General features: G+C 41.8%; 1 protein-coding gene across 1 annotated transcript in view; it reads left to right on the top strand.

Moving 5' to 3' along the window:
• Window positions 1-27,189, top strand: part of LOC122539683 (vasoactive intestinal polypeptide receptor-like) — a 149,972-nt gene that overhangs the window by 53,803 nt on the left and 68,980 nt on the right. Inside the window, exons 2-3 of the mRNA XM_043674671.2 lie at window positions 9,136-9,238; window positions 10,053-10,160. Of these exons, the coding sequence (XP_043530606.2) occupies window positions 9,136-9,238; window positions 10,053-10,160 (211 nt within the window). The remainder of the gene's footprint in view (window positions 1-9,135; window positions 9,239-10,052; window positions 10,161-27,189) is intronic.

Raw genomic sequence — 27,189 nt, 5'->3', positions numbered from 1 at the left:
ACTTTGAACTGACCTTTCATGTATTAAAGTTGATCTCTGCATCTTCCCTGTAGCTGTAACACCACATTCTGCAGTCTGTTCAATTACTTTGATGTACTAATGTATCTGGAGTTCCACAGCATGGAAACAGACCCTTTAGTCCAATTTGTCCACGTCAACCAGACGTGCCAATCTAACCGAGTTCCATTTGCCTGGATAGCATATAGAACAATACTTTTCAGTGCATCTTGGTAAATGTGACAATTATAATCAAACCAAATCAAATCCAACTTCCCGATACTGGGTGGAGTTGATGTACCTTTCAGTACTGTGCCTTATACATCAATCAGCACATTGACGAGGATGAGGAAAATGTTGAAACAAGAGAAAAGGCAAATTCTCGCCTTCATCATGGGAAACATGAAGTTAATATTAATCAAATATTCCCAACCTCACTAAATCGGTTCCTCACAGATTTCATCAGCTATGTTTTAAATGGATATCACTCATCTCCAAATCATCAGCTGGTACCACTGCTTCCACTCCTAAAGAGATCAGTGACAGTGGACTGCTCAGAAGTCTTTCATCAGGCTGCATATTATTATTTTTGTGGTTGTACATCAGTTGTATGTCAATGGAGTGGAAGCTTGAGGATGATGGATGATCGTGGCTGATCTAGGGGCACGTTCCTTGCCATAAGTGAACAAACAAAGATGTGCTGCACTTATGCAAAGTTAATCAGAGACACAAACCAGCTCACTCTGATTGGAAATTCCATAAGCAATGTTGACATAATTGTCGGCTCTAGCAAATAATCCATCAATCAATTGTCACGTTCAGTTCTAATTGTAAGTTCTTGAAACTGTTATTGGGAGAGCACTGGAGGATCTGGAGTGATGACAGCAGTAGAATCTTTAGCAACCACTGATAAAGCCTGGTCAGATCTACATGACAGCAGGGTGTAAACACCAACCATCATTGGCTAGCATGCAAGAGAGCATGAGATGATTATTTGGGTAGAAAAGGTGTGCAAGAGTATGGCTGAAAAGCAAGGAATTGGCACTACGTAATGATGCTCATTTGAAGAGTTCAATGGACTGAATGACATCATTCTGCTCCGTAATAATTCTGTGATCTGTGATCAATAGGTACAACAGACTGAGAAACCCATGTTCAGACATTCCCTGAGCTTATCCTCTGCATGTTACACTTGGGTTGCCAGAATTGCCTCTTGTAAGCTACACCTCTCATGTAGAGTGGCAGTTTGTTCATGCTGCCTCTGTCCCAGCTGGTGACAGTTTGCTGCTGCCACAGTGACTTCAGCTAGTGATCTTCCAGAAGATAACAGTCACACTGAACTCGAAACATTAACTCTGCTTCTTTCTCGGCAGGTTGTGCCAAACCTGCTGAGTTTCTCCAACATTTTCTGAGTTTTTTTTGTTGCTGATATTCTTGGTGCTGCTGATGTTGTTGATCATCTTTATTGTCATCTGACGGCCAAGCTGGTTTAGCTTGCACTTCCATCCAAAACTGCTGCTGCACATTTAGGTGCTCAGTACCTCTGGGCCATGAATGTCCATACATACACTGTTTGTGAGGTTGTTTGCTCTTTACCTCTAAGTAAGGCTCTTCCATTTCTGATGTAATATTCCTTTATTTATATCTGCACTTTACAGGTTACTAAATACAGATCTCCAGCCTAGTGTCTAAGACCTCTCTATTCAGAAGTTTCTTCTAACATGATGTCTTCTCATCTATTGATATCAGAGTCACATAATCGGTTACATAATCTTCAGTTACATCTATCATGTCATTTCCTCACAAGTATTGCTCTACTTGGTCTCCATTATTTCAGTCATTTTACATAGTCTTTATAATCATTAACATCGCTATTGACATTATTGCCAATCTCATAATTAACAACATCACCATCTTCCCTCCTGCCATTGAACATTCAGCAGTCATTCTTCAGGGTGTTGACAACATCTTGGGGCCTTCCGTGTCAGGAGATTCCACAATGTTTTGCTACAGTCTTAATGATTTTGGACACTAATTTCTGCCTGTGTAGTGAACTGTGTTGACTGACGTGATGTCAAATCCGCTTTAGATTAAAGGAAGTCTGACAATTGCTTATTCTTCATATCAACTACCAAATATGTGGCAGGGGCTGGGTCTGGGTGGGCTGCTGTTTGGAGGGTCAACATGGATTTGAAGGGCAGACTGGCCTGCTTCGACACTGTCAGGGTTCTATGATTCTGTATGTTTCTGTTGCATTCATCCTGCTACACAATATAAATCTGTTCAAAAATCTTCCATTGATTCTCTCAAACACTGAGATTGCTAATTGAATCTAATCTGCACCAGCTCTAAACTTATACTCAGCCTACAGTAGATATCCGTTCCTTTAATCAGTGCATCATATTCTGGAGTATTTTATACATGCCTTGCCTTATCAGAATATCATCATATTTTGGATCCACATTACATAAAATGTGATAGCTTGGTGTTGCTTCTTACGTGTGAAGTTGTTCTGTAACATTGCAGATTTCCTACTTGTAGTCTGGTTGTGCGTCTTCTGCATTGTCAAGTGGCTGTGATAGTTCTAAGGTCTGTACTACAACTGGCATTGATATGGACTATTGTGATTGAGTACTTGCGTTTCTTCTACTATTTCTGTGTTTTCACTCTCCAAAACATTGCTAGCTTGCAGCTTAGCTTTAAAAACTTTCTGCTTCTTTCTCAGCTGCAGCTCCAAAGTTTGGCAATATTATGCTTTGCCTTCAGACCTTTCCAGCTTGTCCCTTGGCTCTGAAATATTTAAACCAACACTGCTCCCTTAAACCAACATTTTGAGATCCTAGTTGGCCGTATTTTGGGCTGTGCACATACACTATCCCTGCGGCAATTTTTCCTTATCTCTAAATAAGGCTCTTGCACTCCTGATGTACTGTAACATCCATAGGTTAAGGGATATTAAGCACAGTGCTCCTGTGTTTTATGTGCTGTGACACTAATTGCTATCAGCATGTACTTAGAGTAGTTTCCTGCTATAGGCCTCTTTTCTTGACTAGTGTAAGAGTCTATTTAGTTTACAATCATACAGGAAAGCCACTATTGATCTTAACAGAAGATGTTGTTGTCTTAAGTAGGGAAGCTCATGATGGCAATCAGGGACATGTTACATGAGGAATTTAGCTATTGCTACTAAGACTGTTGGGGACGTGTGAGTTTAGGTCTTCACTCCACAGGTTCCTAAGGGTTTGCTATTTTTCTGCACTCAAATACTTATGGCATGAGTAGATTGAGTAAAGCTTAGTGCAGTTTCTAACATTAACCCTTTCAGAACCATAACCTTATATAGTACCCAGTGAAATGACTAAGAGCTCTCTCTTTAATGTCATTTCACCCACTGATATAGGAGCCTTGATACCATCATGGACAGCTGACTCATGAATCTACCCAAGCTATTACAGCATTAGCTGCAGTCATGCTGATCTGATAAACCACATGTTCATAAATATCCAAAATAGTGAATGTAACATTTGAAGCAATGAAATTGACCTGTAAGACAATAACCACTCAGATAATGTTGTGTGAGTAAAAGCCTTTCACACATTAATCAAAGAAACATCTTGAAACTTTCAGGATTGATGAGAACTTTCACATGTTATTTCTTTATCCTCTCCAACATCTTGCTGTATTTTCACTAGCGAGTTCTGGGGATCCTGGGAAACCTGTGAATTCCTCAGCAGGTCAGAGCCAGTGTTCCAACACAATGGCAGTTTCAGTCCATTTAAGCCCTTCCCAAATCCATGCAAGTCTCTAAATTAAAACATCACTCAACAGATTAGTCAGAAATTATTTCTTCCAGATGCTATCTGACCTTCTCGGAATTTCCGGTATTTTCTCTTTACGCTTAAGATTTCCACTCCCAGCCATTTGTTGCCATTATGGTCAACATTCCAGGCCAGTTTCTCAAAGTGGAATCAGTCTCAGCTGAATTCCAAGGCCCAACCCACACCTGAACCATGTTGGTCTTGCAATACTATTTTGAAATATCAGTGCCCAAATTGGACAGCTTGACACCCAATGAGAGGCATCAAGCATTTCCTGGAACTAGAAGCTGTAGAGTTCATGGAGTAATCTTTCAATAAAGTAATAGTAAGCACAAAGCTTGGTGTACTTCTGAATGCCATGTGTTATTGTATTTAGAGTAATATGTCATATAAAGTGTTATAAATAAATCTAAGCCTGAAGACTGTTCTTGACCTTGCTTCATCCTCAACCAGCCTATCTTGAACCCATGTGGGCATAAACACATACACAAAAAAAAGAGTCGTTAGCCCAGGATGTTGGCTATTTCACACACAGAAGCATTGAATATAGAAACAGTGGGGAAGATCTGCTAGCAGTTATAATAGCTGCATTATTTCCATATCTCATGGTATGCTGCCACAGAGTAACGAACCAACATAATTCCATCCCCACAGCCTTGTTCTGTGTCACCCTTTCTCCTTCTGTTAATGCAAGTGGTTGCAGCATTCAGTACAGTTACAGCCCAGAATAACCAGGCATCTAACAGTGATAGCAAAAGCTGCAACGTATGGGGAGAATTTCTTGGTGCAGTAGTGACATTTAATGCAATGAACCCTGCCTTGGCATAACCTTTGAATCCTCAGTCCATTTAGTCTCCTCTCTTACAACTTGCAGTTCTGTTAACTTCCAGAAGACCAGAGACCCAACTCAACTTTATCTCCAGCTCCTGTCAGTGACAAATACAGTCAGAACAATGCCTTCTGCAGCACCTGCTTTTGTAAGTTCTGCTGCAATAGCATTGTACTCAGATGACCAAACCTGTTATTACAGGCACCATGGAAACCTAATGCCGCAGTGCTCGCAGATAAAAACATTCATCCTGACCTCTCCATTTTCTGGCTACCACTGCCCATCATGGAAATGCGTAATTTAAAACTTTCATCGAACAATAATGGTAGACAGAAAATAAAAGACCAGAGTACTCTAGACTGAGCCAGAGCTGATTTCACATGCATGAGAAGTGTGAGAACTTGTTCCCACAAGTGTGAGAAAAAAATTCCCAATAAATTAGTTGAAAGACCCGTGTTATTATTTCTCACTGCATTGAGCTCTAGAGGTCAGTCAAAGAGGAGACAGAGATAAAGGACCGTACACAGACCTCAGGAACAAGGGTACACACACAATTCACTTTAAAGGATGCAGACCTGAGAGTCAGGCTTGACGGGACAGAAACTACTGGGTTAAACTGGCCTAAACTAGTGTCTCTGATTCTTCCTACTTGAATTGATCACACCTTGTCAGTCTTCCATTCATTTCTATACCTAGCTTGCCCTTAATTATTTAGAATCATCAAATCCTTACAGTGTGGAATATGCCATTTGGCCCAACAAGTCCACACCGATAGAGATCTATAAAATCATGAGGAACATGGATAGGATGAATAGACAAGGTCTTTTCCCTGGGGTGGGGGAGTCTAGAACTAGAGGGCATAGGTTTAGGGTGAGTGGGGAAAGGTATAAAAGGGACCTAAGGGGCAACATTTTCATTCAGAGGTGGTGTGTGTATGGAATGAGCTGCCAGAGGAAATGGTGGAGGATTGTACAATCATAGCATTTAAAAGGCATCTAGATGGATATATGAATAGGAAGGGTTTAGAAGGATGTGCTGGCAAATGGGGCTAGAATATCTGGTCGGCATGGACAAGTTGGACCAAAGGGTCTGTTTCCGGGCTGTACATCTCTATGACTCTCTGAAGAGTAACCTACCCAAACCTATTCTACATTTATCCCTGACTAATGCACCTAATCTACACGCCCCTGAATACTATGGGCAATTTAGCATGGCCAATTCACCTAATCTTTGGATTGTGGCAGAAAACCGGAGCACACGGAGGAAGCCCACGCAAACATGGGGAGAATGTGCAAACTCCACACAGTCATCCGAGGCTGGAATCAAATCTGGGTCCCTGGCACTGTGAGGCAGTAGTGCTAACCACTGAGCCACCATTCCAACCTTATCTAGTTTTTGTTATTCACCTCAACAACACCTTGTGGTGGCTAAAAAAAAATGAAAGATAGCTGTTTTATATTTTAAACCCTTTAGAGCTATTTAGAGATGACACTAATTTCGATATATGTAACATCCCTTACCAGAATTGTAAAAACACAGTTCGATGGTGAGTATTCAGGTAATTTCCACTCGGTATCAGAGGGTTTCATGGAGGGTGCATGCCGCTAAAATAGCTGATCACAAGTTTAAACTTCTTCCATGTAAACTTCTACAAGGTACTGATACACATACCACTCAATTTCCCTCCAATCCTCAAATGCTGACAGCTGTTGACAATTGTTAAACCAGACCTAGTACCAACTTAAAGGGAAACAATATTCCTTTCTATGCCTACTGGAACCCTTATTGACCCCTTGCCAAATTTACTTCACCATACAATTTCAACACAAAATAGATATGTCCATTCTCACTCGCCCTTGTCCCGTTATCTAATTTGAGCATTATGATTTTATTTGTACTATGTTTCCTCTGATATTTGATGATTACATTTAATGATTTGTGGAGTTGTGTTGTGCCTGTTAGTGGGCTTTTGCATTTTCTCATAATGGTTTGCAGTTTTCGAGTGGAGGCTGATTTATGGCAATTCAGGGAATTCTTTTTTGCTTGTCTTCTTATTCCACAGATTCCTTCATGATTTCCTATGTACAGTTTGTTCCTCCCTGCACAAACTCACACCCCCACCCTGGCCATAGTAGGTCAGTTTCTCATTGCCCCATCGTTACTTCATGTGTCAATTGTGGTCTCTGCCTCTTGAAAATCAAGCCTTAGATTCATAATTACACTCTTTGTTTGGTTAACTGATGCGAATTCACTGTCGAGGACACTAGTACAACAGACTTGCACACCTTCATCTAACTTCTCCCTGGTAGTTACAATTTAACAAAATGGAGATGGAATCTGCCTGTCTTTGATCTCAGTGAGTAAGAGTTAATCTCTCTGCCACTGTCACTTTCATTCATTTTAGGTGTTTTCATTATACCACTTTAAAGCTGTCATATGACTTAACATTGGGTTTGTCTGGTGTACTCAAATTTCGCATTCCTCCCTTGTCACATTCCCCCATTGAATTTCACAGAATAGCCACTACCTGCTTGTTATTGGCAAATTATGGCACTTTGAAGACATCCATGATGAGATACAACTCAGACTGTTCTATGTAATAATCTGACTCTTCATTGTCATCATTATTTGTTAAAAATGAATTTAAATCTTGACAGATTTGAACTGGATTCAATCCCACTGTTCTGTGCATTTTATTTAATTTATCTTTTTTGTTTAATTTGAATCCTGTTCATTACCAATATGTTGGGTTTGTGCCTTTCCAAAAAGAACACTGAACATAGACTGTAGACAACTTCAAAGACAGTTTACTAAGAAGAAAAAGAATAAAAACCTTCACCTACCAACTCACACACCAAAACACCTCACACCCTCCCCTGCAACCCAGGCAGAACAAACAATACTGACCATTTTCATATTATGTTGCAGCGTAAAGAACAGTTAATCATGTGGCATACTCTTAAAATGTTACCTTCATACACAAAAGGAACCAATATGGATCTCAGCCATTCTCTCTCTTAATGTACTTTGAAAAAAAGCTGTTCGCCTTAATATTGTTTGCATTGTTTCTTATATTCATTTTTGCAACTTGTCCCACCTTCTCTGTATTCCTTTCCTGTTCTTTCTACATCTTCCAGTATACCTCTGCATCCAGTTCTGTAGGTCGGTCACAGGATTTGAAATATTAGCTCCATTTTGCTCTCCACAGATACTGCCTGCCAGACCTGCTGAGTTTCTCCAGCATTCTCAGTTTTCATTTGTTTTAGACTTCTACCATCCACTGCTGTTTCTTTTATTTGTAGAGTCTTTTATTTAATTATATTTTGCATATTTCCATTTGTTCTTCTGTAGTTTTACCCATCAACAGTTTGTCACAGTTTATAAGGTGAGTTCCCATGTCAAACCCTGCTATATGAAAGATATTGTTAAATGTGAAAGGATTCAGAAAAGGTTTACAAGAATGTTGTCAGGATAGAAGGGTTTGAGCTATAGGGAGAGGCTGAATTGGCTGAGGTTATTGTCCCTGGAGTGTCGTAAGTCAAGGGTTCAAAACCTTATTGAGGTTTTCTCAAATCATGAGGGACATGGATAGGGTGAATAGCCAATGTCTTTTTCCAAGAGTGGGAGAGTCCAAAACCATAGGGTTTAAGGTGAGAGTGGAAAGATATAAAAGGAACCTATGAGGCAACTTTTTCATACTAAGGCTGGTGGGTTTATGGAATGAGGAAATGGTGGAAGCTGGTACAATTATAATAGTTAAAAGCCACCTTTATTGGTACATGAATAGGATGGGTTTAGAGAGATATGGGCGAAATGCTGACAAATGGGGCTAGATTAATTTAGGGTATGTGGTCGGCATGGACCAAAGGATCTGCTTCTGTGCTGTGCAAATCTATGACCCTTTAACTCTTCAAAAATCAGACTTATTGAAAATTAAGCTCTCTGTCCTTCTCATGTCAAATATCAAATGCAATCATGTCACTGTTAGATAACTGTTCACTTGCCATTGTTGACTAATTCTAGCTCATTATTCATCACTAAACCTAATATTGCTTGTCTTCTTTTTGTAACAAGAACATCATGTTCCAAAGAAATGCCCCAAATGCATTCAGGAAAATTTCAACCTTTGAGATTCAAGCTGTTCTGTATCTTATGTATGACTGCCTTCTCCTATTAGACTACTTTCCAAAAGAGCTCCCTGATTTCCAATTTATAAAACCCACGACTTTCTCATATTTTGTGGTGAGCAAGTCAGGAAAGGAATATAACACAGGTACTCTTCTTACTTTTAGCAATTACAAAGGGTTTCTCTGAAGCATTTTCTATGATGTTCATCAGTGACACTTCTGATTACTACAGGAACATGTAATCATTAAAGAGAGCTGTTGTCCAATTTATCATTCAGTCCCAAATTTCTAAAATGATATTTTTGTTATTGACTCCTGGGACATGATAAGACATTTTGGGAAATCCCTTTAATCTGTTCCTCAGGCATTGATGATCCATCCAGATTGTGAGCTGATGTTGGAGATCCAGCTGGCTGAGGAGATGTGCCAGTCTGAACGAGCAACAGTCCAGACAGACTGGGAATCTGGTGAGTTAACTACATGAGCTATAGGTAGAACATGACTCTTGCTGGGGTCAGATTCCACAGAGTATCTTTCACATTGGCAGAGGAAGCCAGTTACAATGTGGATGACACACACACACACACTCATCCCACCACACAGATTAATTTTAAATGTTTACAATACCATTCTTTCTCAAAGTAACTCACTCAATGATGGCACATCATGGACTGGATCCTGATTGTCTTCAATAGTTTGAATTGCGAACAATGATTGGTCAACCCATTTTACATTTCTCCAATTTATATTCTTAACGGTTTCATAAAACCTGGTCAAATTGTCAAAAAGCTGCAAACAGCCTTCCTGTTACAATAAAGTCACAATTAATCTCTTATCTCTACCAAGTAAAACTCTGAACAAAATGTCAATGAAGGTAAGGCCTTAACTGATGTGGTGAATTGTGCCTTGATTTCTTACTGAAATGAGATTAATCAGCATCATTGTAATATTATATTTAATTTGGTGGTAACTTCCAAACCTGACACTCTATCACCATGAAGAACAAAGACAACAGGTGTATGAGTTCCAGTGCAAGCCACACACCATCCTGAAGTGGTCTGTATCACTGTTTCTTTTTGGCTAATGGGTCCAGAACTCCCTGTGAACATACCTATTATGTACCACCATCTGAAGAGCATCTAGGCATGTGCAATAAATAGAGACCTCAGCACTTATACTGTACATTAATATAATAAACACTGATGACATTCTCTTCTGTTTTTCCTCTGCAGTGTGTGTGTTGCTGCTCATTAATACATTCGTTTTTGTCTCCTTCCTCAGGATGTGACTCCATGTGGGACAATGTATCCTGTTGGCCACCTGCAGTTACTGGTGCCACTGTGGTACTTCCTTGCCCCAAGCTTCTATTGGCATATGGGGACAAACCAGGTAAACCATTAGTCAGGTCATTGAAGATTGCACTTTCAATCGTATCACTCCATTCCAGGATCCCAGTCCAGGGTTTGGAGCACAAAATATAGGGTGATGTTCCACTACAGCACTGAAGGAGCACTGCACTGTCATAGGGGCTGACATTTGAATGGAATTTTCACAAAGATGGACATCCCCCATTTCAGATCAGAAAATACAATTTTCCCAACAGTGTCTTCCCAACTTCTGAAAGTCAGTCCATTCACACAATTTTGACTTTCCAAGGTTGTGCTGGAGTAGGGCTGACCCTTCAAGAAATATTGTAATGCTGAGAATGAAGGAATACAGAGGCCACTGCTCTTTGTGGGAGCTTCCTATATCTAAACTAACTGCTGCATTTCCTATAACTGTTCCGACATTTCAAAAATATCCTAATTGGCTGTACAGTACTATGGGATGCCTGGCAGTATGAAAAGGTATCATAAGTCAATATTTTCTTTCTTCCGTGTTTATTAATTTTCTGTCATAAATGACCCAGTAATGACATTGCAGAACATGTGACACAGAGAGTATAAACTGATAAGAGAGTTTACGAGCTTGTTCTAGGAACCGGGTGACCCAGGCACATAAGAGTGAGAGGGATGTGGGGCTTGTAAAGACATTCTGTTCCACACATCATGTCCCTTTCACGGCTCTCTTGGCCACTACTGCTGGATAATTTTCAGCACCACTACTCCACCCCCACCCACTTAACTGACCAAGATGTGCCCAGCCCATTTATGTGCCACCTGACCTCCATTGCCAGCTCAATCCTGACACTGGCTGCAGTCCCAACAGTGGGCACCCCTCAGAGGCTACAACTTCAGGCAACTAATAATCCAAACTGAATAAAATTGGAATGTGGCTTCTTATGCAGGAGGACATAACTTCCCTGCCATAGAAGTTACCGCCTCCACGATAAATTCTCAGCCACATTTTTTTAAAACTGAAAACACATTAATTATTTATCTGTCACAGTTCAGCACCTCCTCTGGCACAATACTTTCATGATGACAAACAGGGATATTTCACAGACTGAGACACAAAAGGATAATTCTTGCCAAAACTCGCCATAATTCTTGCTTCCTCGATATGCTTTCAGACCAGAACACTTCCAATGCATTTTGTCCAGAGGATTTGTAAATGAGATGATTCTGACAGCTTGTATAGTATTTATTTCTGAGAAACATTTTATTATATCACTTGACAATGTTTGGACAAACTCTTCAACTGAACAATGGAGTTTCACATGGAACTGTTGAACTAAAGTCAGATGAAGAAACTACTTGCTAAGGCTTGATGTTCAATTTGGGATTTAGAACCTGATGTCTGGATAATTTCTAGGTCACTTCAACACAGCGTTAACTCGAAGTTTAATTCGCCTAACTGGGTGAAGGTGCGCAATTAGTGGTACTGGGGAGGTAGGATCTACTGTGGAGCATGAGCAGTGAAGGCAAGCAGCAGCCATGACAATATATGGTTCTGCCGTGGCAACAAGATTAGAGACCCAACAATTTGATCACACACAGTGAGAGATACCACACACTTGAGAGTAATTGCCAAAATCTTTCAATGAAAGATATTTTAACCTCTGTTGATCCAGCAGTTGTTGTGCAATTTACAAATGGAAAATTTGTCACTAACATTGTGATATTTCATTATCATATCTGTTCTCATCATACTAGGCACAAATATCCCAGTGTAAAATTGCTCTCTGGTTTCCCTTTTCCCAGACTCTCACTTTGAATTCAGTCAAACTTTAACACAAAGTCTCGTTTGCACTGGCTCTCAGACCAACATTGTGGGAATGCTACACTGTCAGTGGTGATGGTACCAAGATTGGGTGTTAAATGGAGACCCGTGAATGACCAGTCAGGAGGGGGCTGGTAGAAGATTTATTAGGACAGACTCCAAAGAAGGCAGAATCCACTGGGATTAGTATTGTGGCGTGAAAGAATCATTTCATGGTGTCAGCAGGATGGAAACCTATGACTATATCAAGTTGACAAAAATGTTTTCCACTCCTTTTAAGGAGTGGAAAAGCTGAGACATCGAGATCCAGCCAAGTTTGTCAGGTGACACAAATGATGATGAATCTTTTTTTCATAGAATTCTTACAGTGGGGGTACGGTGACACAGTGGTTAGCACTGCTGCCTCGCAGAACCAGAGACCTGGGTTCAATTCCCGCCTCAGGCGACTGACTGTGTGGAGTTTGCATGTTCTTCCTGTGTCTGCGTGGGTTTCCTCCGGGTGCTCCGGTTTCTTCCCACAGTCCAAAGATGGGCAGGTCAGGTGAATTGGCCATGCTAAATTGCCCATAGTGTTAGGTGAAGAGGTATGTAGGGGTATGGGTGGGTTTTGCTTTGGCGGGTAGGTGTGGACTTGTTGGGCCGAAGGGCCTGTTTCCTCACTGTAAGTAATCTAATCTAATCTACAGTATAGAGGCAGGCCATTTGTCCACACTGCCCCTCCAACGATCATTTTGACCAGACCCATTCTCCTGGAGTAACCCAGTATTTCCCATGGCTTAGCCTGGGAGAAAGTGAGGACAGCAGTTAATGGAGATCAGAGTCAAAGAGTGTGATACTGGCAAAACACAGCACACAGGCAGCATCGGAGGAGCAGGAGAATCGAGGCTTTGAGCATAAGCTCTTCATCAATGGTCCATCTAGCCTGGACAATATGGACAATTTAGCAAATCCAATCCACCTAACCTGCACATCTTTGGACTGGGAGGAAACCGGAGCACCCCAAGGAAACCCAGGCAGAGAATGTGCAAACTCCACACAGACAGTGGTCTGAGGCTGGAATTGAACCCAGGTCCCTGGTGCTGTGAGGCAGCAGTGCTAACCACTGATGAGTAGATGATCTTATTTGAGCTTTTGATGAGATTTTAATTGGAGTCATTCAACTGGCAACACAGCCTGGGGAACAAATCATGATGGCAGACTCCAGTGCACTGTCAGCAGGTGACTGAGAGATAGAAGCATCACTTTGGCGCATATAATAGAGTCTAGAAGCAGTCATCTGCACTGAAGAACAACAGCCTCCATGATCAGCGGCATGAAGCGCATCCAACAGAGGGTAGTTGAGAGGGAGAGGCATCACTTTGATGCATAAATTACAGCCTGGAAACAGTCACCTATAATGAAGAGCAGATTGTCATGGATCGGGTATCAAGGAGCAGTTATAGCCTAAACATGGCGTTGGTTGTTCCCTCCTTCCCTCATCTTGGAGTAAGGAGTGAAGTCGTTCCTGTCCTCTGCAGATGTGTCTATCCGCTCAAGGATAGATTACCTGTTTGTGTCCCGAGCGCTCTCGGTCAGATCCATCGACGTCAAACCAGTGTTCTTCTCTGACCATGGCCGACTGTCATCTACAGGACGAGCAGTGGGCTGGTAAGGGAACGTGAATTTGCAGGAGCAATAGCTTGTCACAGTAGGGGATTTAAATTTTTCTCAACATAGACTGGGACTGCCAAAGTGTTAACTGCTGAGATGTGGTGGAACTTGTTCAGTGCATTCAGGAAACTTTCCTCAAGCAGTATAAAGATGGTCCTACTTAGGAAGGGCAAAACTTGACCTAATCTTGGGAACTAGGGCAGGAGAGGTGACCGAGTTGACAGTGACCATAGCTCTATTAATTTTAAAGTAGTTATGGAGAGGGACAAAACTGGTTCACAGGTTCAAGTTCTAAATTGGGGCAAGGTGAATTTTGATGGAATTAGACAGGATCTTGCAGGGTTTTTTTTTTAGATTACTTACAGTATGGAAACAGGCCCTTCGGCCCAACAAGTCCACACTGACCCGCCGAAGCGCAACCCACCCATACCCCTACATTTACCCCTTCTTACCTAACACTATGGTGAATTGGCAATTTAGCATGGCCAATTCACCTGACCTGCACATCTTTTGGACTGTGGGAGGAAACAGGAGCACCCGGAGGAAACCCACGCAGACACAGGGAGAATGTGCAAACTCCACACAGTCAGTCGCCTGAGTCGGGAATTGAACCCGGGTCTCTGGCGCTGTGAGGCAGCAGTGCTAACCACTGTGCCACCGTGCCGGTGATTGGAGTAGTTTGTTTGCAGGCAAAAGGGACCTCCAGCAGTTGAGAGGCCTTCAAAAGTGAGATAGCTAGAGTTCAAGATCTATATGTTCTTCTGAGGGTGAGAGGCAAGGTTGATAGGAAGAGGGAACCCTGGAATAGGGAACCCTATTGCTTCTTTGACCAAAAAAAAGGAGGAAGTATGGATAAGGTAAAGGTAGCTTGAATCAAGGGAATCCCTGGAGGTATACGGGAGTTTACTAAAAAAGTAAATCAGGAAGGTAAAAAGGGGGCACGAGAAAGCCTTTGCTGAGATGATTAGGATGAATGCAAAGAGGTTCTTTAAGTATATTAAAGGAAAAAGAATAACCAGAGACAGATTAGAACCCCTCAAGGACTGAAGTTGACATGTATATGTAGAACTGCAGTGATGGGTGAGGTCCGCAATGAATATTTCTCCTCTGTGTCTGTCATGGAGGAAGACATGAAGACTTGGGAACTTGGGCAAATCAGTGGTGATATCTTGGGGACAGTCCATATCACAGCAGAGGAGGTGTTGGACATATTAGGAGAATGTATGAAGGTGGATAAATCTCCTGGTCCTGACCAGATATATACAAGAAGGCTAGAGAAGAAATTGCGAGGGCCCTGGCTGATATCTTTGCATCATTGTTAGCCATGGATAAGGTTCTGAAGACTGAAGGGGAGTGAATGTTGTGCTCTTATTCAAGAAGGGCTGCAAAGAAAAGCCTGGGAATTATAGACAGTTAAGCCTCACATCTGTTGTAGGAAAGTTACTTGAGAAGATTGTCAGGGATAAGATATTGTTATGGACAAGGCCAGACCCCCTCAAAACACCTCGGTAAAAACAATGATTGCAGATGCTGGAAACCAGAGTCCAGATTAGAGTGGTGCTGGAAAAGCACAGCAGTTCAGGCAGTATCCAAGGAGCAGTAAAATCGACATTTCAGGCAAAAGCCCTTCATCAGGAATACAGGCAGAGAGCCTGAAGGGTGGAGAGATAAATGAGAGGAGGGCGGGGGTGGGAATCTCTGCCTGTATTCCTGATGAAGGGCTTTTGCTCGAAACGTAGATTTTACTGCTCCTCGATGCTGCCTGAACTGCTGTGCTTTTCCAGCACCAGTCTAATCTAGTCTCTATCCTCCCCTCAAACCACTTCAAGAAAGTAGCCCAAGATCATAACTTTGTCAGTTTTTTAAGAAGGTGTAATGTGAATATTCCAGGAGGGATGCAGCTAGTCAATCCACTTAGTTTTAAACATAACATAATTTATTTACAAAATAAAACACAAACAAAAGGGAGCAGAATACAGAATAACTCAACCCATCTGAAAAAACAATGATTATCTCAATTTAGTGATGCTATTTCCAACAACCCCAATAACATCACTTGGAACAGAAGGAAAAATCAAACATGGGATCTTACAGGAGAGATGTCAGGGAGGGAGGGAGATCAGCCTGGACCTGCTTCTTTGGGTCTAGCAGCTTTTACAATGCCACTGTGCTAAAACCAAACCAAAGAGTAAACCTGAGCTGAGAGTACTAGCTACTCCCTTTTCATTGTACAAGTGTTTTTTTTTCAAAAACCTGAAAGTCTGTTGCCTGAGGCAGTATCTCTTAGCTATAATCAAACTTGCCCTAAAACCCTTTAACTTAAAACTTTTTGGAGTCTGTGTCTTTCATGATCTATCTGAGCAAAAAGGACACCATAACCTTGTTAAAGAAACAGCATTGTCACAATATACATGCATTTGGAAAGACAGGATTTGATTAGGAATAGTCAGCATGGCTTTGTGCAGGGGAGATCATACCTCGCAAATTTGTTAGAGCTCTTTGATGAGGGAGGTTGATGAGGGCAGAGTGGTGGACATAGTCAATGTGGATTTCAGTAAGGCCTTTGATAAGATTCGACATGGTAAGCCGCTCTGGAAGGTTAGATCGCATGGAATTCTGGGGGAGCTGGCAAATTGGATAAACAATTGGCTTGATGTAGGTAGCAGAGGGTAATAGTAGAAGGATGATTGTCAGACTGGAGACATGTAAATAGTGGAGTGCCCAGGGATTGGTACTGGGCATGTTGCTGTTTGTTATCTATATCAATGATTTGGATGAAAATGTACAGGGCATGATTAGTAAGTTGGCAGATGACACTAAAATAGGAGATGTTATGGACAGTGACGAAGGTGATCAGTAATTGCAGCAGGACCTTGATCAACTGGTAAATAGCCAGAGAAATGGCAAATGGAGTTTAATGGAGATAAATGTGAGGTCTTGCATTTTGGAAAGTCAAATCAAGGTAGGAGTTTCATGGTGAATGGGAGGGCCTTAAGTATTGTAGTGGAACAGAGGGATCTCGGAGTTTAGATGCACAGTTCTCTGAAAGTGGATTCACAGGTAGACAGGTCAGTGATGAAGGCTTTTGGCACAGTGGCCTTCAATCAGGACAGAGAGTATAGAAGTTGAAAAGTTATGTTGCAGTTGTACAGGACTTTGGTGAGGCCACACTTGGAATATCATGGTCAGTTTTAGTCACCTTGCTATGGAAAAGATGTTATTAAACTGAAGAAATTTACAAGGATGTTGCCAGGACTCAATGGTCTGAGTTATACTTGAGAGTGTGGTGCTGGAAAAGCACAGCAAGTCAGGAGAATCCGAGGAGCAGACAAATCAATGTTCCAGGTAAAAGCCCTTCATCAGTTATAGGAAGAGGTTAGACAGGCTAGGAAATTTTCTTTGGAGTATAGGAGACTGAGGGGGGGATCTTATTGAAGTGGCTTGGATAGGGTCAGTCTTTTTCCCAGTTCTGGGGAATCGAGGACTAGAGGGCATCAGTTAAAGGTTAGAGGGGAAAGAATAAAAGAGAACTTGGGGGCAACGTTTTTTACACAAAGGGTAGTGCACATATGGAATGAGCTGCTGGCGGAAGTGGTTGAGGTAAATACATTGACAACATTTAAAAGGCATTTTGACAAATACCATTTATGGATGTAGGCCAAATACAGGGAAATGAGGTTAGCGTTGATGGAAACTTTGGGTCAGTATGGACTAGTTTGGGCCAAAGGACCTGCCTCCATGCTGTAAAATGTTATGACTCTTTGACTCTAAGATGCTGAGAAGCTGAAAGTCAATGTAAATGTTCACCTTTCTTCACCTTTCAAGTGACAGAGATCATTTCAAGGAAGGAATAATGCTCTGTAAGTATAATTGAGAAATGAAACATAGAGGATTCACCAGTAAAGCAATCTCGGGGGGGCTAATTCAAGTATAGAACCTAGTCAATAAGGTGAAGTTAACAGACAACAATTTGCAGTGCAGATGTGCCAGCAGTTTGCAAATGAGGATTGAAGATGTGCTGAAGATGCGTCGGACCTTCAACTTCTCATCAACTGCAATGAGAGGATCCTCATCGTGACCACCCCAAATAGCTGGCTGACCATGCTCAAGCCCCTGGAATGGTAGACGATGCTGCCCTTGACTTACTGAGCAGGACTTTTAACTGAAGACTGACTCCCTTGACTTCACTGAGGTCTACCCCCTTTAGGTGTCTAGGCAAAGGCACATGCTTGGAGTTAACCCAGTGTGTTTTTCACGTACTAGCGAAGGGAACGTCAATATTTGATATGTGGGAGGTTTTCAAAGATAGGTTAAAGGTAGTGCAGGATAGGCATGGCCCATTGAAGGCAAAGGATAGGAAAGGCAAGATTCATGAACCGTGGATGGCAGGAGAAATTGTACGACTAGCCAAGAGGTAAAGGGATGCGTACATAAGGTCCAGGCAGCAAAGAACAGAATGGGCTCCGGAGGAATATTGGAAGAGTCTTAAAGACCAGTCTTAAGTGAGGAATCAAGCGGGCTAAAAGAGGTCATGAAATAGCTTTAGCGAGCAGAATTCAGGAGAATCCCAAAGCATTTTATTCTTATATAAGAAACAAGCGGGTAACAAGAGAAAGAATTGGTCCACTAAAGGATAATGAAGGAAGGCTGTGTGTCGAATGGGTGAGATTCTGAATGATTACTTTGCATCAATGTTCACTGAGGAGAGGAACATGATGAATGTTGAGATTAGAGATAGAAGTTTGATTAGTCTGGATCATGTTGACATAAGTAGGGCAAATATGTTGGCAAGGCTAGAGGTTATTAAGGTGGACAAATCCCCAGGACCGAATGGGATCTATCCCAGGTTGCTGAGGGAGGCGAGAGAGGAAATAGCTGGGGCCCTAACAGATATCTTTGTGACATCCTTAAGTACAGGTGAGGTGCCGGAAGACTGGAAGGTTGCTCATATTGTTCCCCTGTACAAGAACGGTAGTAGGGATATTCTGGATATCCTGTACAAGAAGGGTAGTAGGGATATAACTACAAACCAGTGAGCCTGATGTCAATGGTGGGAAAGTTGCTGGAGAAGGTACTGATGGATAAAATCTATTTATACTTAGAAAAGAATGGGCTTACCAGTAATAGGCAACATTGTTTTGTGCGGGGGAAATCGTGCCTTACCAACTTAATAGAGTTCTTTGAGTAAGTGACCAAGTTGATAGATGAAGGAAGGGCTGTTTATGTCATATACATAGACTTTAGTAAGGCGTTTGATAAGGTTCCCCATGGTAGACTAATGGAGAAAGTGAAGAGATATGGTGTGCAGGGTGTTCTAGCTAGGTGGATAAAGAACTGGTTGAGCAACAGGAGACAGAGAGTAGTAGTTAAAGGGAGTTTCTCGAAATGGAGAAAGGTGACCAGTCTTGTTCCAATGGGATCAGTGTTGGGGCCAATGTTGTTTGTGATATACATAAATGATCTGGAAGAGGGCATGTTGGTATGATCAGCAAGTTTGCAGATGACACAAAGATTGGTGGAGTAGCAGAAAGCATAAGGGACTGTCAAAGAACACAGGAGAATATAGATAGACTGGAGAGTTGGGCGGAAAGGTGGCAGATGGAGTTCAATCCAGACAAATGTGAGGTGATGCATTTAGGCAAGTCTAATTCTAGAGAGAATTATACAATGAACAGAAGAGCCTTGGGAAAAGTTGATGAGCAAAGATATCTGGGAGTGCAGGTCCATTTTACCCTGAAGGTGGCTGCACATGGATAGAGTGGTCAATAAGGCATATGGTATGCTTGCCTTCATTGGACAGGGTATTGAGTATAAGAGCTGGCAGGTCATGTTAAAATTGTACAAGAAATTGGTTCGGCCCCGTTTAGAATACTGTGTACAGTTCTGGTCGTCACATTACCAAAAGGATTAGATTAGATTACTTACAGTGTGGAAACAGGCCCTTCGGCCCAACAAGTCCACACCGACCCGCCGAAGCGTAACCCACCCATACCGCTACATTTACCCCTTTACCTAACACTACGGGCAATTTAGCATGGCCAATTCACCTGACCTGCACATCTTTGGACTGTGGGAGGAAACCGGAGCCCCCGGAGGAAACCCACGCAGACACGGGGAGAACGTGCAAACTCCACACAGTCAGTCGCCTGAGTCGGGAATTGAACCCGGGTCTCTGGCGCTGCGAGGCAGCAGTGCTAACCACTGTGCCACCGTGCCGCCCACTACGAAGGATGTGGATGCTTTGGAGAGGGCGCAGAGAAGGTTTATGAGAATGTTGCCTGGTATGGAAGGTGCTAGCTATGAAGAGAGGTTGAGTAGGTTAGGTTTGTTTTCATTAGAAAAAAGGAGATTGGGGGGACCTGATTGAGGTCTACAAAATCATGAAGAGTATAGACAGGGTAGATAGAGATAAGCTTTTTCCCAGGGTGAAGAACTTAATAATGAGAGGGCACGCTTTCAAGGTGAGAGGTGAAAAGTTTAAGGGGAATACACATGGCAAGTACTTTACACAGAGAGTGGTGAGTGTCTGGAACACGTTGCCAGCAGAGATGGTAGAGGCAGGCATGGTCGATTCATATAAGATGTGTCTGGACAGATGCATGAGTAGGTGGGCAGCAGAGGGATACGGATGCTTAGGAATTGGGCGACAGGTTTAGACAGTATTTTTGATCGGCTCAGGCTTGGAGGGTCAAATGGCCTGTTCCTGGGCTGTAAATTTTCTTTTTTCTTTGTTCTTTCACCTAGTGCAGCTGTGAGATTTACATAGCACAACATCCCAGTTGGCACAAAGTGAAAAAGCATTAAAAGAGCAAGCAAGGATCCTTGAGATGCAGCCTGATCCAGTCACGAGCTGGACACCTGGCCTTGTACACAGAATGTCCATATTGTCTTGTAATGAAATACATTACAGTATCAGAATGAAAGTTGCTGGTGCACTCCAAAGTACAGCACTGAAGTGCAAAGGTGTGCTGTTAGTTGATTGGAGATATCGATCTGAGGAGCTGTGAATGGGGCTGAACATTGCACAATCATCAACGAACTTCCCCACTTCTGTCATAATGATGGAGGGAAGGTCATTGAAACAGGTGAAGATGATTGGGCATGGGACACTAACCTGAGGAACTCCTGCAGATTTGGGATGACTGACCTTCAACAACCACAACCATCTTCTTACTTGCCATCTATGACTTCAAAAAGCCCTTGGATGCCCATTGATCCCAATTTTGCGAAGGCTCCTTGATGCCACACTCGGTCAAATGCAGCCTTGATGTCAAGAGCTGTCAGTCTCATCTCACCTCTGGAATTCAGCTCTTTTGTCCATGTCCAATGAGGTCAGGAGCCAAGTGCCCTTGCAGAACCCAAACTGGGCATCACTGAGCAAGTTATTGTTGAGCAGATGCTGCTTGATAGCACTTTTGATGACACCTTCTACTGCTTTACTGATGATCGAGAGCGATAATTGTTTGGGTTGGATTTGTCCTGGTTTTTATGTACAGGATGTACCTGGGCAGTTTTCCATATCGTTGGTTAGATGCCAGTATTGCAACTGTACTGGAAGAGCTCGACCACAGGAGTGGCAAGTTCTGCAGCACAACTCGTCAGTACTATTGCCAGAATGTTGTAAGAGCCAGTCTCCAGCATCCAGTCTCCAACTATTTCTTGGTATCACATGGAGTGAATCAAAGATTGTCATCTGTGATGCTGGGGACCAGTGGAGGATGCTGAGATGGATCATCCACTTGGCACTTATGGCTGAAGATTGCTGTGATCAGCCTAATCTTTTGCATTGATATGCTGGGCTCTTCCATCATTGAGGACATATTGGCCATCATTTCAAAATTTACACATGATTCATAAATATAGTAAGCAATGAGTAGGTTAGTAACAAAATCTGGATGACCTAGCCTGATGAAATAGGAAATCATGTAGCACTCTTGAAGAAGGAATGAGGAGAGACAATATTTAGGCCAATTTTAAATTATAGAACCATAGGATCTCTATAGTTCAGAAGGAGCCATTTGGCCCATCGAGTCTGCACCAATCCTCAGAAAAGCCTCCCACCCAGAACCCAACCTTATCCCCATAACCCTGCATTTCCCATGGCTAATCCACTAGCCTACACATCCCTGGACATTATGCACAATTTAGCATGGCCAATCCATCTAATTTGCACATCTTTGGACTGTGTGAAGAAACTGGGCACCTGGATAAACCTACTACATAGATATGGGAAGAACATGCAAACTTTACACCTGACGTTGGAGTTGAATCCAGATCCCTGGTACTGTGAGACAGCAGTGCTAACCATGCTACCCAAAGTGTGAAGAGCCTTGCAGATTTACAACTTACAGTTTTTAAAATACCAAGTTGAGAAGGCTGGAACTTTTAGCTTTGCTAATACAAAAGCAAGGAAAATGTGTTAAACATTTATACATTATTCATCCAGCTTCTGTTTAAGCACTGTCTAAAACTTGGCACTGCACTTTGGAAGGGATATGAGGGCCTTGGAGAGAGTACAATGGAGATTTACTGTAATGATACCAAGGCTAGGTGATTCAGTTCCATGAAGAGTTTGAAGAAGTTGGGCTTATTCTGCTTTGATCAAAAACAGTTAATGGGATATTTAATTTGAATTATCAAAAGTTTGAAGGGTTTAGTAGAAAATCAAGGAACAAACATTTGCCACTGGCAGAAGAGTCAGTTTGGGGAAGAGTCAGTAACCAAAAGGTTCGGATTTAAGGTAAACCAGAGATGTGAAAAGAACCAGAGATGATTTAAGGATTTTGTTTTAATGTGAAGAGTTGTTATGATCTGGAATGTGCTGCCTGAAAAGATGGTGAAACAATGTCATAAGCCACTTTCATAAGAAATTGTATAAATAACTTGAAAGAGAATAACTCAATAGAGAAAGAACAACGCATCTAGAATTTTCTCGCAAAGAGCTAGAAATGATATGGAAATGTCAGTGTTGGAATAGGATGGACAAAGTTGTGATTTCAAATAAGCCCGCTAGACTATAACCTGCTATCATGTTACGTCTGAGTTTTCAGTATGCTGCTCCTTCATCAGCTGAAGTGGAGGAAAGCACACAGGCACGGAATTTTTATGCAGAGAAATAATGGTAAAATAATCCAGGTAATTAAGAGTGTCAAAAGATAAATACAAATAGTGTGAATGTGGACAGGCTGAATAACAATGCTTTGCAGGTGATCAAAAGTGTCAGATAGTGTGAGTAAAGTGTCAACAGTTGAATAGCAAGTGAAGAGAAGATCTATGAACCAATTAATAATTGCAAGAAATCAAAAATAAGGTGGTGCTAGAGACAAACCAAATATGGTAGGTGTAAGAGTTACATGATGAGAGTCCAACCAAAGTAACAAGTAATCCAAAACTATACAATCTAATTAAGGTAGACAGAGAATAACAAGATATCAAGGTGATGGGGACAAAACAGCAAAGTAAGGAAGATTTTACACAGAACAATATATTGGGATTACATGATATGAACTGCAGATCACGGTTGAGGCTGTTCTCGTGGGTACGAAACTTGGCTATCAGTTCCTGCTCTGCAATTCTGTGTTGTTGTGTACCTTGAAGGCCACCTTGGAGGATTCTTAACTGAAGATCAGGAATTGAATGTCCTTGACTACTGAAATGTTCCCCAACTGGGAGGGAACACTCCTGTCTGGCAATTGTGGTGCAGTGTCCATGCATCCATTGTCATGGCATCTGCATGATCTTGCTGATATGATTAGATTAGATTACTTACAGTGTAGAAACAGGTCCTTCAGCCCAACAAGTCCACACCAACCCGCTGAAGCGCACCCACCCGGATCCATTCCCCTACATTTACCTCTGCACCTAACACTATGGGCAATTTAGCATGGCCAATTCACCTAACCTATACATTTTTGGACTGTGGGAGGAAACCGGAGCACCCGGAGGAAACATCTGTCCTATATCTATCACTCCTCAATTTGAAGGTATGCCCCCTCATGCTTCCTGTCACTATACAGTAGCACCTCGACTTACGAATTTAATCCGTTCTGCGACCCGGTTCGCGAAATGAAAAGTTCGCGAACTGAATCAATTTTTCCCATTGTTCGGATAGTGTTCACAGCGCACACGCCAAAGACGAACTGAATGAGATCACCGGGGGCCCGAGAGCTTTTGTGTTCAACAAGCGCATAGAAAAGCAGAACAATGAAACCACGTCGTCGCACACGGGCTTTTTGCGCTCGTACCTTCGTTCGTACCTTGAATTTTGTACGTATGTTGAAGCAAAATTTTGTACAATACTGTTCGTAAACTGATTTGTTCGTGAACGGGGTCATTCGTATGTCGAGGCGCTACTGTACTTGGAAAAAGGCTCTCCCTGTCCACCCTATCTAACCCTCTGATTATCTTATATGTCTCTATTACGGCACCTCTCAACCTTCTTCTCTCCAACGAAAACAGCCTCAAGTCCCTCAGCCTTTCCTCGAAAGACCTTCCCTCCATACCAGGCAATATCCTAGTAAATATCTTCTGCACCCTTTCCAAAACTTCCACATCCTTCTTATAATGCGGTGACCAGAACTGTACACAATACTCCAAGTGCAGCTGCACCAGAGTTTTGTACAGCTGTAGCATAACCTCATGGTTCCGGAACTCGATCCCTCTATTAATAAAAGCTAAAACACTGTATGCCTTCTTAACAACCCTGTCAACCTGGGTGGCAACTTTCAAGGATCTGTGTACCTGGACACCGAGATCTTTCTGCTCATCTACACTACCAAGAATCTTACTATTAGCCCAGTACTTTGCTTTCCGGTTACTCTGACCAAAGTGAATCACCTCACACTTGTCCACATTAAACTCCATTTGCCACCTCTCAGCCCAGCTCTGCAGCTTATCTATGTCTCTCTGTAATCTACAACATCCTTTGTCACTATCCACACTCCACCGACAGTAATGTTGTCTGCAAATTTACTAACCCACCCTTCTACGTTCTCATCCAGGTCATTTATAAAAATGACGAACAGCAGTGGACCCAACACCGACCCTTGCGGTACACCACTAGTAACTGAAGTCCAAGATGAACATTTCCCATCAACCACCACCTTCTGTCTTCTTTCAACAAGCCAATTACTGATCCAAACTGCTATATCTCCCACAATCCCATTCCTCCGCATTTTGTACAATAGCCTACTGTGGGAAACCTTATCGAATGCCTTGCTGAAATCCATATACACCACATCAACCAGTTTATTCTCATCTATCTGTTTGGTCACCTTCTCAAAAAACTTAATAAGGTTTGTGAGGCACGACCTACCTTTCACAAAACCGTGCTGACTATCCCTAATCAAATTATTCTTTTCTACATGATTATAAATCCTATCTCTTATAACCTTTTCCAACACTTTACCAACAACTGAAGTAAGGCTCACTGGTCTATAATTACCAGGGTTGTCTCTACTCCCCTTCTTGAACAGGGGAACCACATTTGCTATCCTTCAGTCTTCTGGCACTATTCCTGTAGACAATGATGATTTAAAGATCAATGCCAAAGGCTCGGCAATCTCCTCCCTGGCTTCCCAGAGGATTCTAGGATAAATCCCATCTGACCCAGGGGATTTATCTATTTTCACACTCTGCAGGATTTCTAATACCTCTTCCTTGTGAACCTCAATCCCACCTAGTCTAGTAGCCTGTATCTCAGTATTCTCCTCAACAACATTGTCGTTTTCTAAAGTGAATACTGTCGAAAAATATTCATTTAATGCTTCCCCTATCTCCTCTGACTCCACAAACAACTTCCCACTACTATCCTTGATTGGCCCTGATCTTACTCTCATCATTCTTTTATTCCTTAAATACCTATAGAGAGCCTTAGGGTTTACCCTGATCCTATCCGCCAACAATTTTTCATGTCTCCTCCTGGCTCTTCTGAGCTCTCTCTTTAGGTCTTTCCTGGCTACCTTGTAACCCTCAAGTGCCCTAACTGAGCCTTCACATCTCATCCTAACATAAGCCTTCTTCTTCCTCTTGACCAGAGATTCCACTTCCTTCGTAAACCATGGCTCCCGCGCTCTACAGCTTTCTCCCTGTCTGATAGGTACATACTTATCTAGGACACTCAGGAGCTTTTCCTTGAATAAGCTCCACATTTCTAATGTGCCCATCCCCTGCAGTTTCCTTCCCCATCCTATGCTTCCTAAATCTTGCCTAATCGCATTGTAATTGCCTTTCCCCCAGCTGTAACTCTTGCCCAGTGGTATACACCTATCCCTTTCTATCACTAAAGTAAACATAACAGAATTGTGATCACTATCACCAAAGTGCTCACCTACTTCCAAGTCTAACACCTGGATTATTTTACTATTATTTCTCTGCATAAAAATTCTGCACCTGTATGCTTCCTTCCACTTTATCTGACGAAGGAGCAGCACTCTGAAAGCTTGTGATTTCAAATAAGGCTGTTAGACTACAACCTGGTGTCACCTGACTTTTGAAAGCTACTAGAACAATAATGGGCTGAATTAACACCTTCAGTGTAGCATGTTTCTATACCATTAGTCTTTTTAATGTATTAACTGATTTATGTCACTGAAATCGCAAATCTTTTTACTCTTCTACACTTCTGGTTTCTCACCATTTATAAAATATTTCAGTCAATCAGGGATCCAAAGTAACCCAACATGGAGCCAAATTGAATTCCATTTTCTGTATTTTTGCCCATTCATTAAGTCTGTCAATGACCTTTTGTAATTATTTTCTCGCATATAACTTCCCCTTCTAACTCAGGGGCTCAGAAAATTTACATTCTGCAAACTTCTATTCCTTCATCCAAATCAATTAATGCTGAAAGGTTTGAAAAGCACTTGTCACATCTGAGCAATCAGAGAATGCTCCCTTTACACCTATTCTCCTCCAGAAATTCCCGGAGATCATGAACCAGGTGAATTAAACCCATTCTGCAAACTCATAATGCACATTTCTTGTTGTGAGAAGTTCCACTTCAGAAAACAAGCTCCAAGCAGGTTTACAATTTCATCAAATGCAAGGTAATAAATATTCCCCAATTGTTCATAACACCGGTTTATGAATTTTAAGCAAAGGATTAAAGATTATTAGCGATAGCCCATTACTGAACTTACAGTCTAAGAAGAGACAAGGCTTATTTGAGTGATATCAATATTATCTTTTGTGCTATAAAGTACATTTAGAGAGACAGAGGAGAGATCCACTGCAAATGACTCCTTGATATTACAAGGAAAACTAACCACAGAAAAATACACTTTTAGGGAATGCTTAGTTGTCAAGATGACATTTACAATCCAGATGGGTAAGCCAAAAACACTGAATTTAATGAATGGTTTCTAAATCAACAAATGTATACAGAAAATACCATTTGTTATAGTTTTTACTGAAATGTGAACCAGAACAAACGTACTTATACATAAATGTACAAATGATACATTGTATAGAAAGCTAAATAAATAATTGATACAAGAAAGATACAATAGAAACAACCACAAGCACATCCACCACAATTCTCAAAATGTAGCATAATGTAGCTGCACAGTTCTATGATGTGATGTTCTTTATTCCTACAGGTAGATCA

This window comes from Chiloscyllium plagiosum, unplaced genomic scaffold (genome assembly GCF_037043375.1).
Source record: "Chiloscyllium plagiosum isolate Xiang-an unplaced genomic scaffold, Cpla_swu_hap1 HiC_scaffold_32, whole genome shotgun sequence".
Taxonomy (NCBI): Eukaryota; Metazoa; Chordata; class Chondrichthyes; order Orectolobiformes; family Hemiscylliidae; genus Chiloscyllium; species Chiloscyllium plagiosum.
Note: the sequence above shows the minus strand (reverse complement) of the source record. Positions and strands in the feature narration are given on the sequence as shown.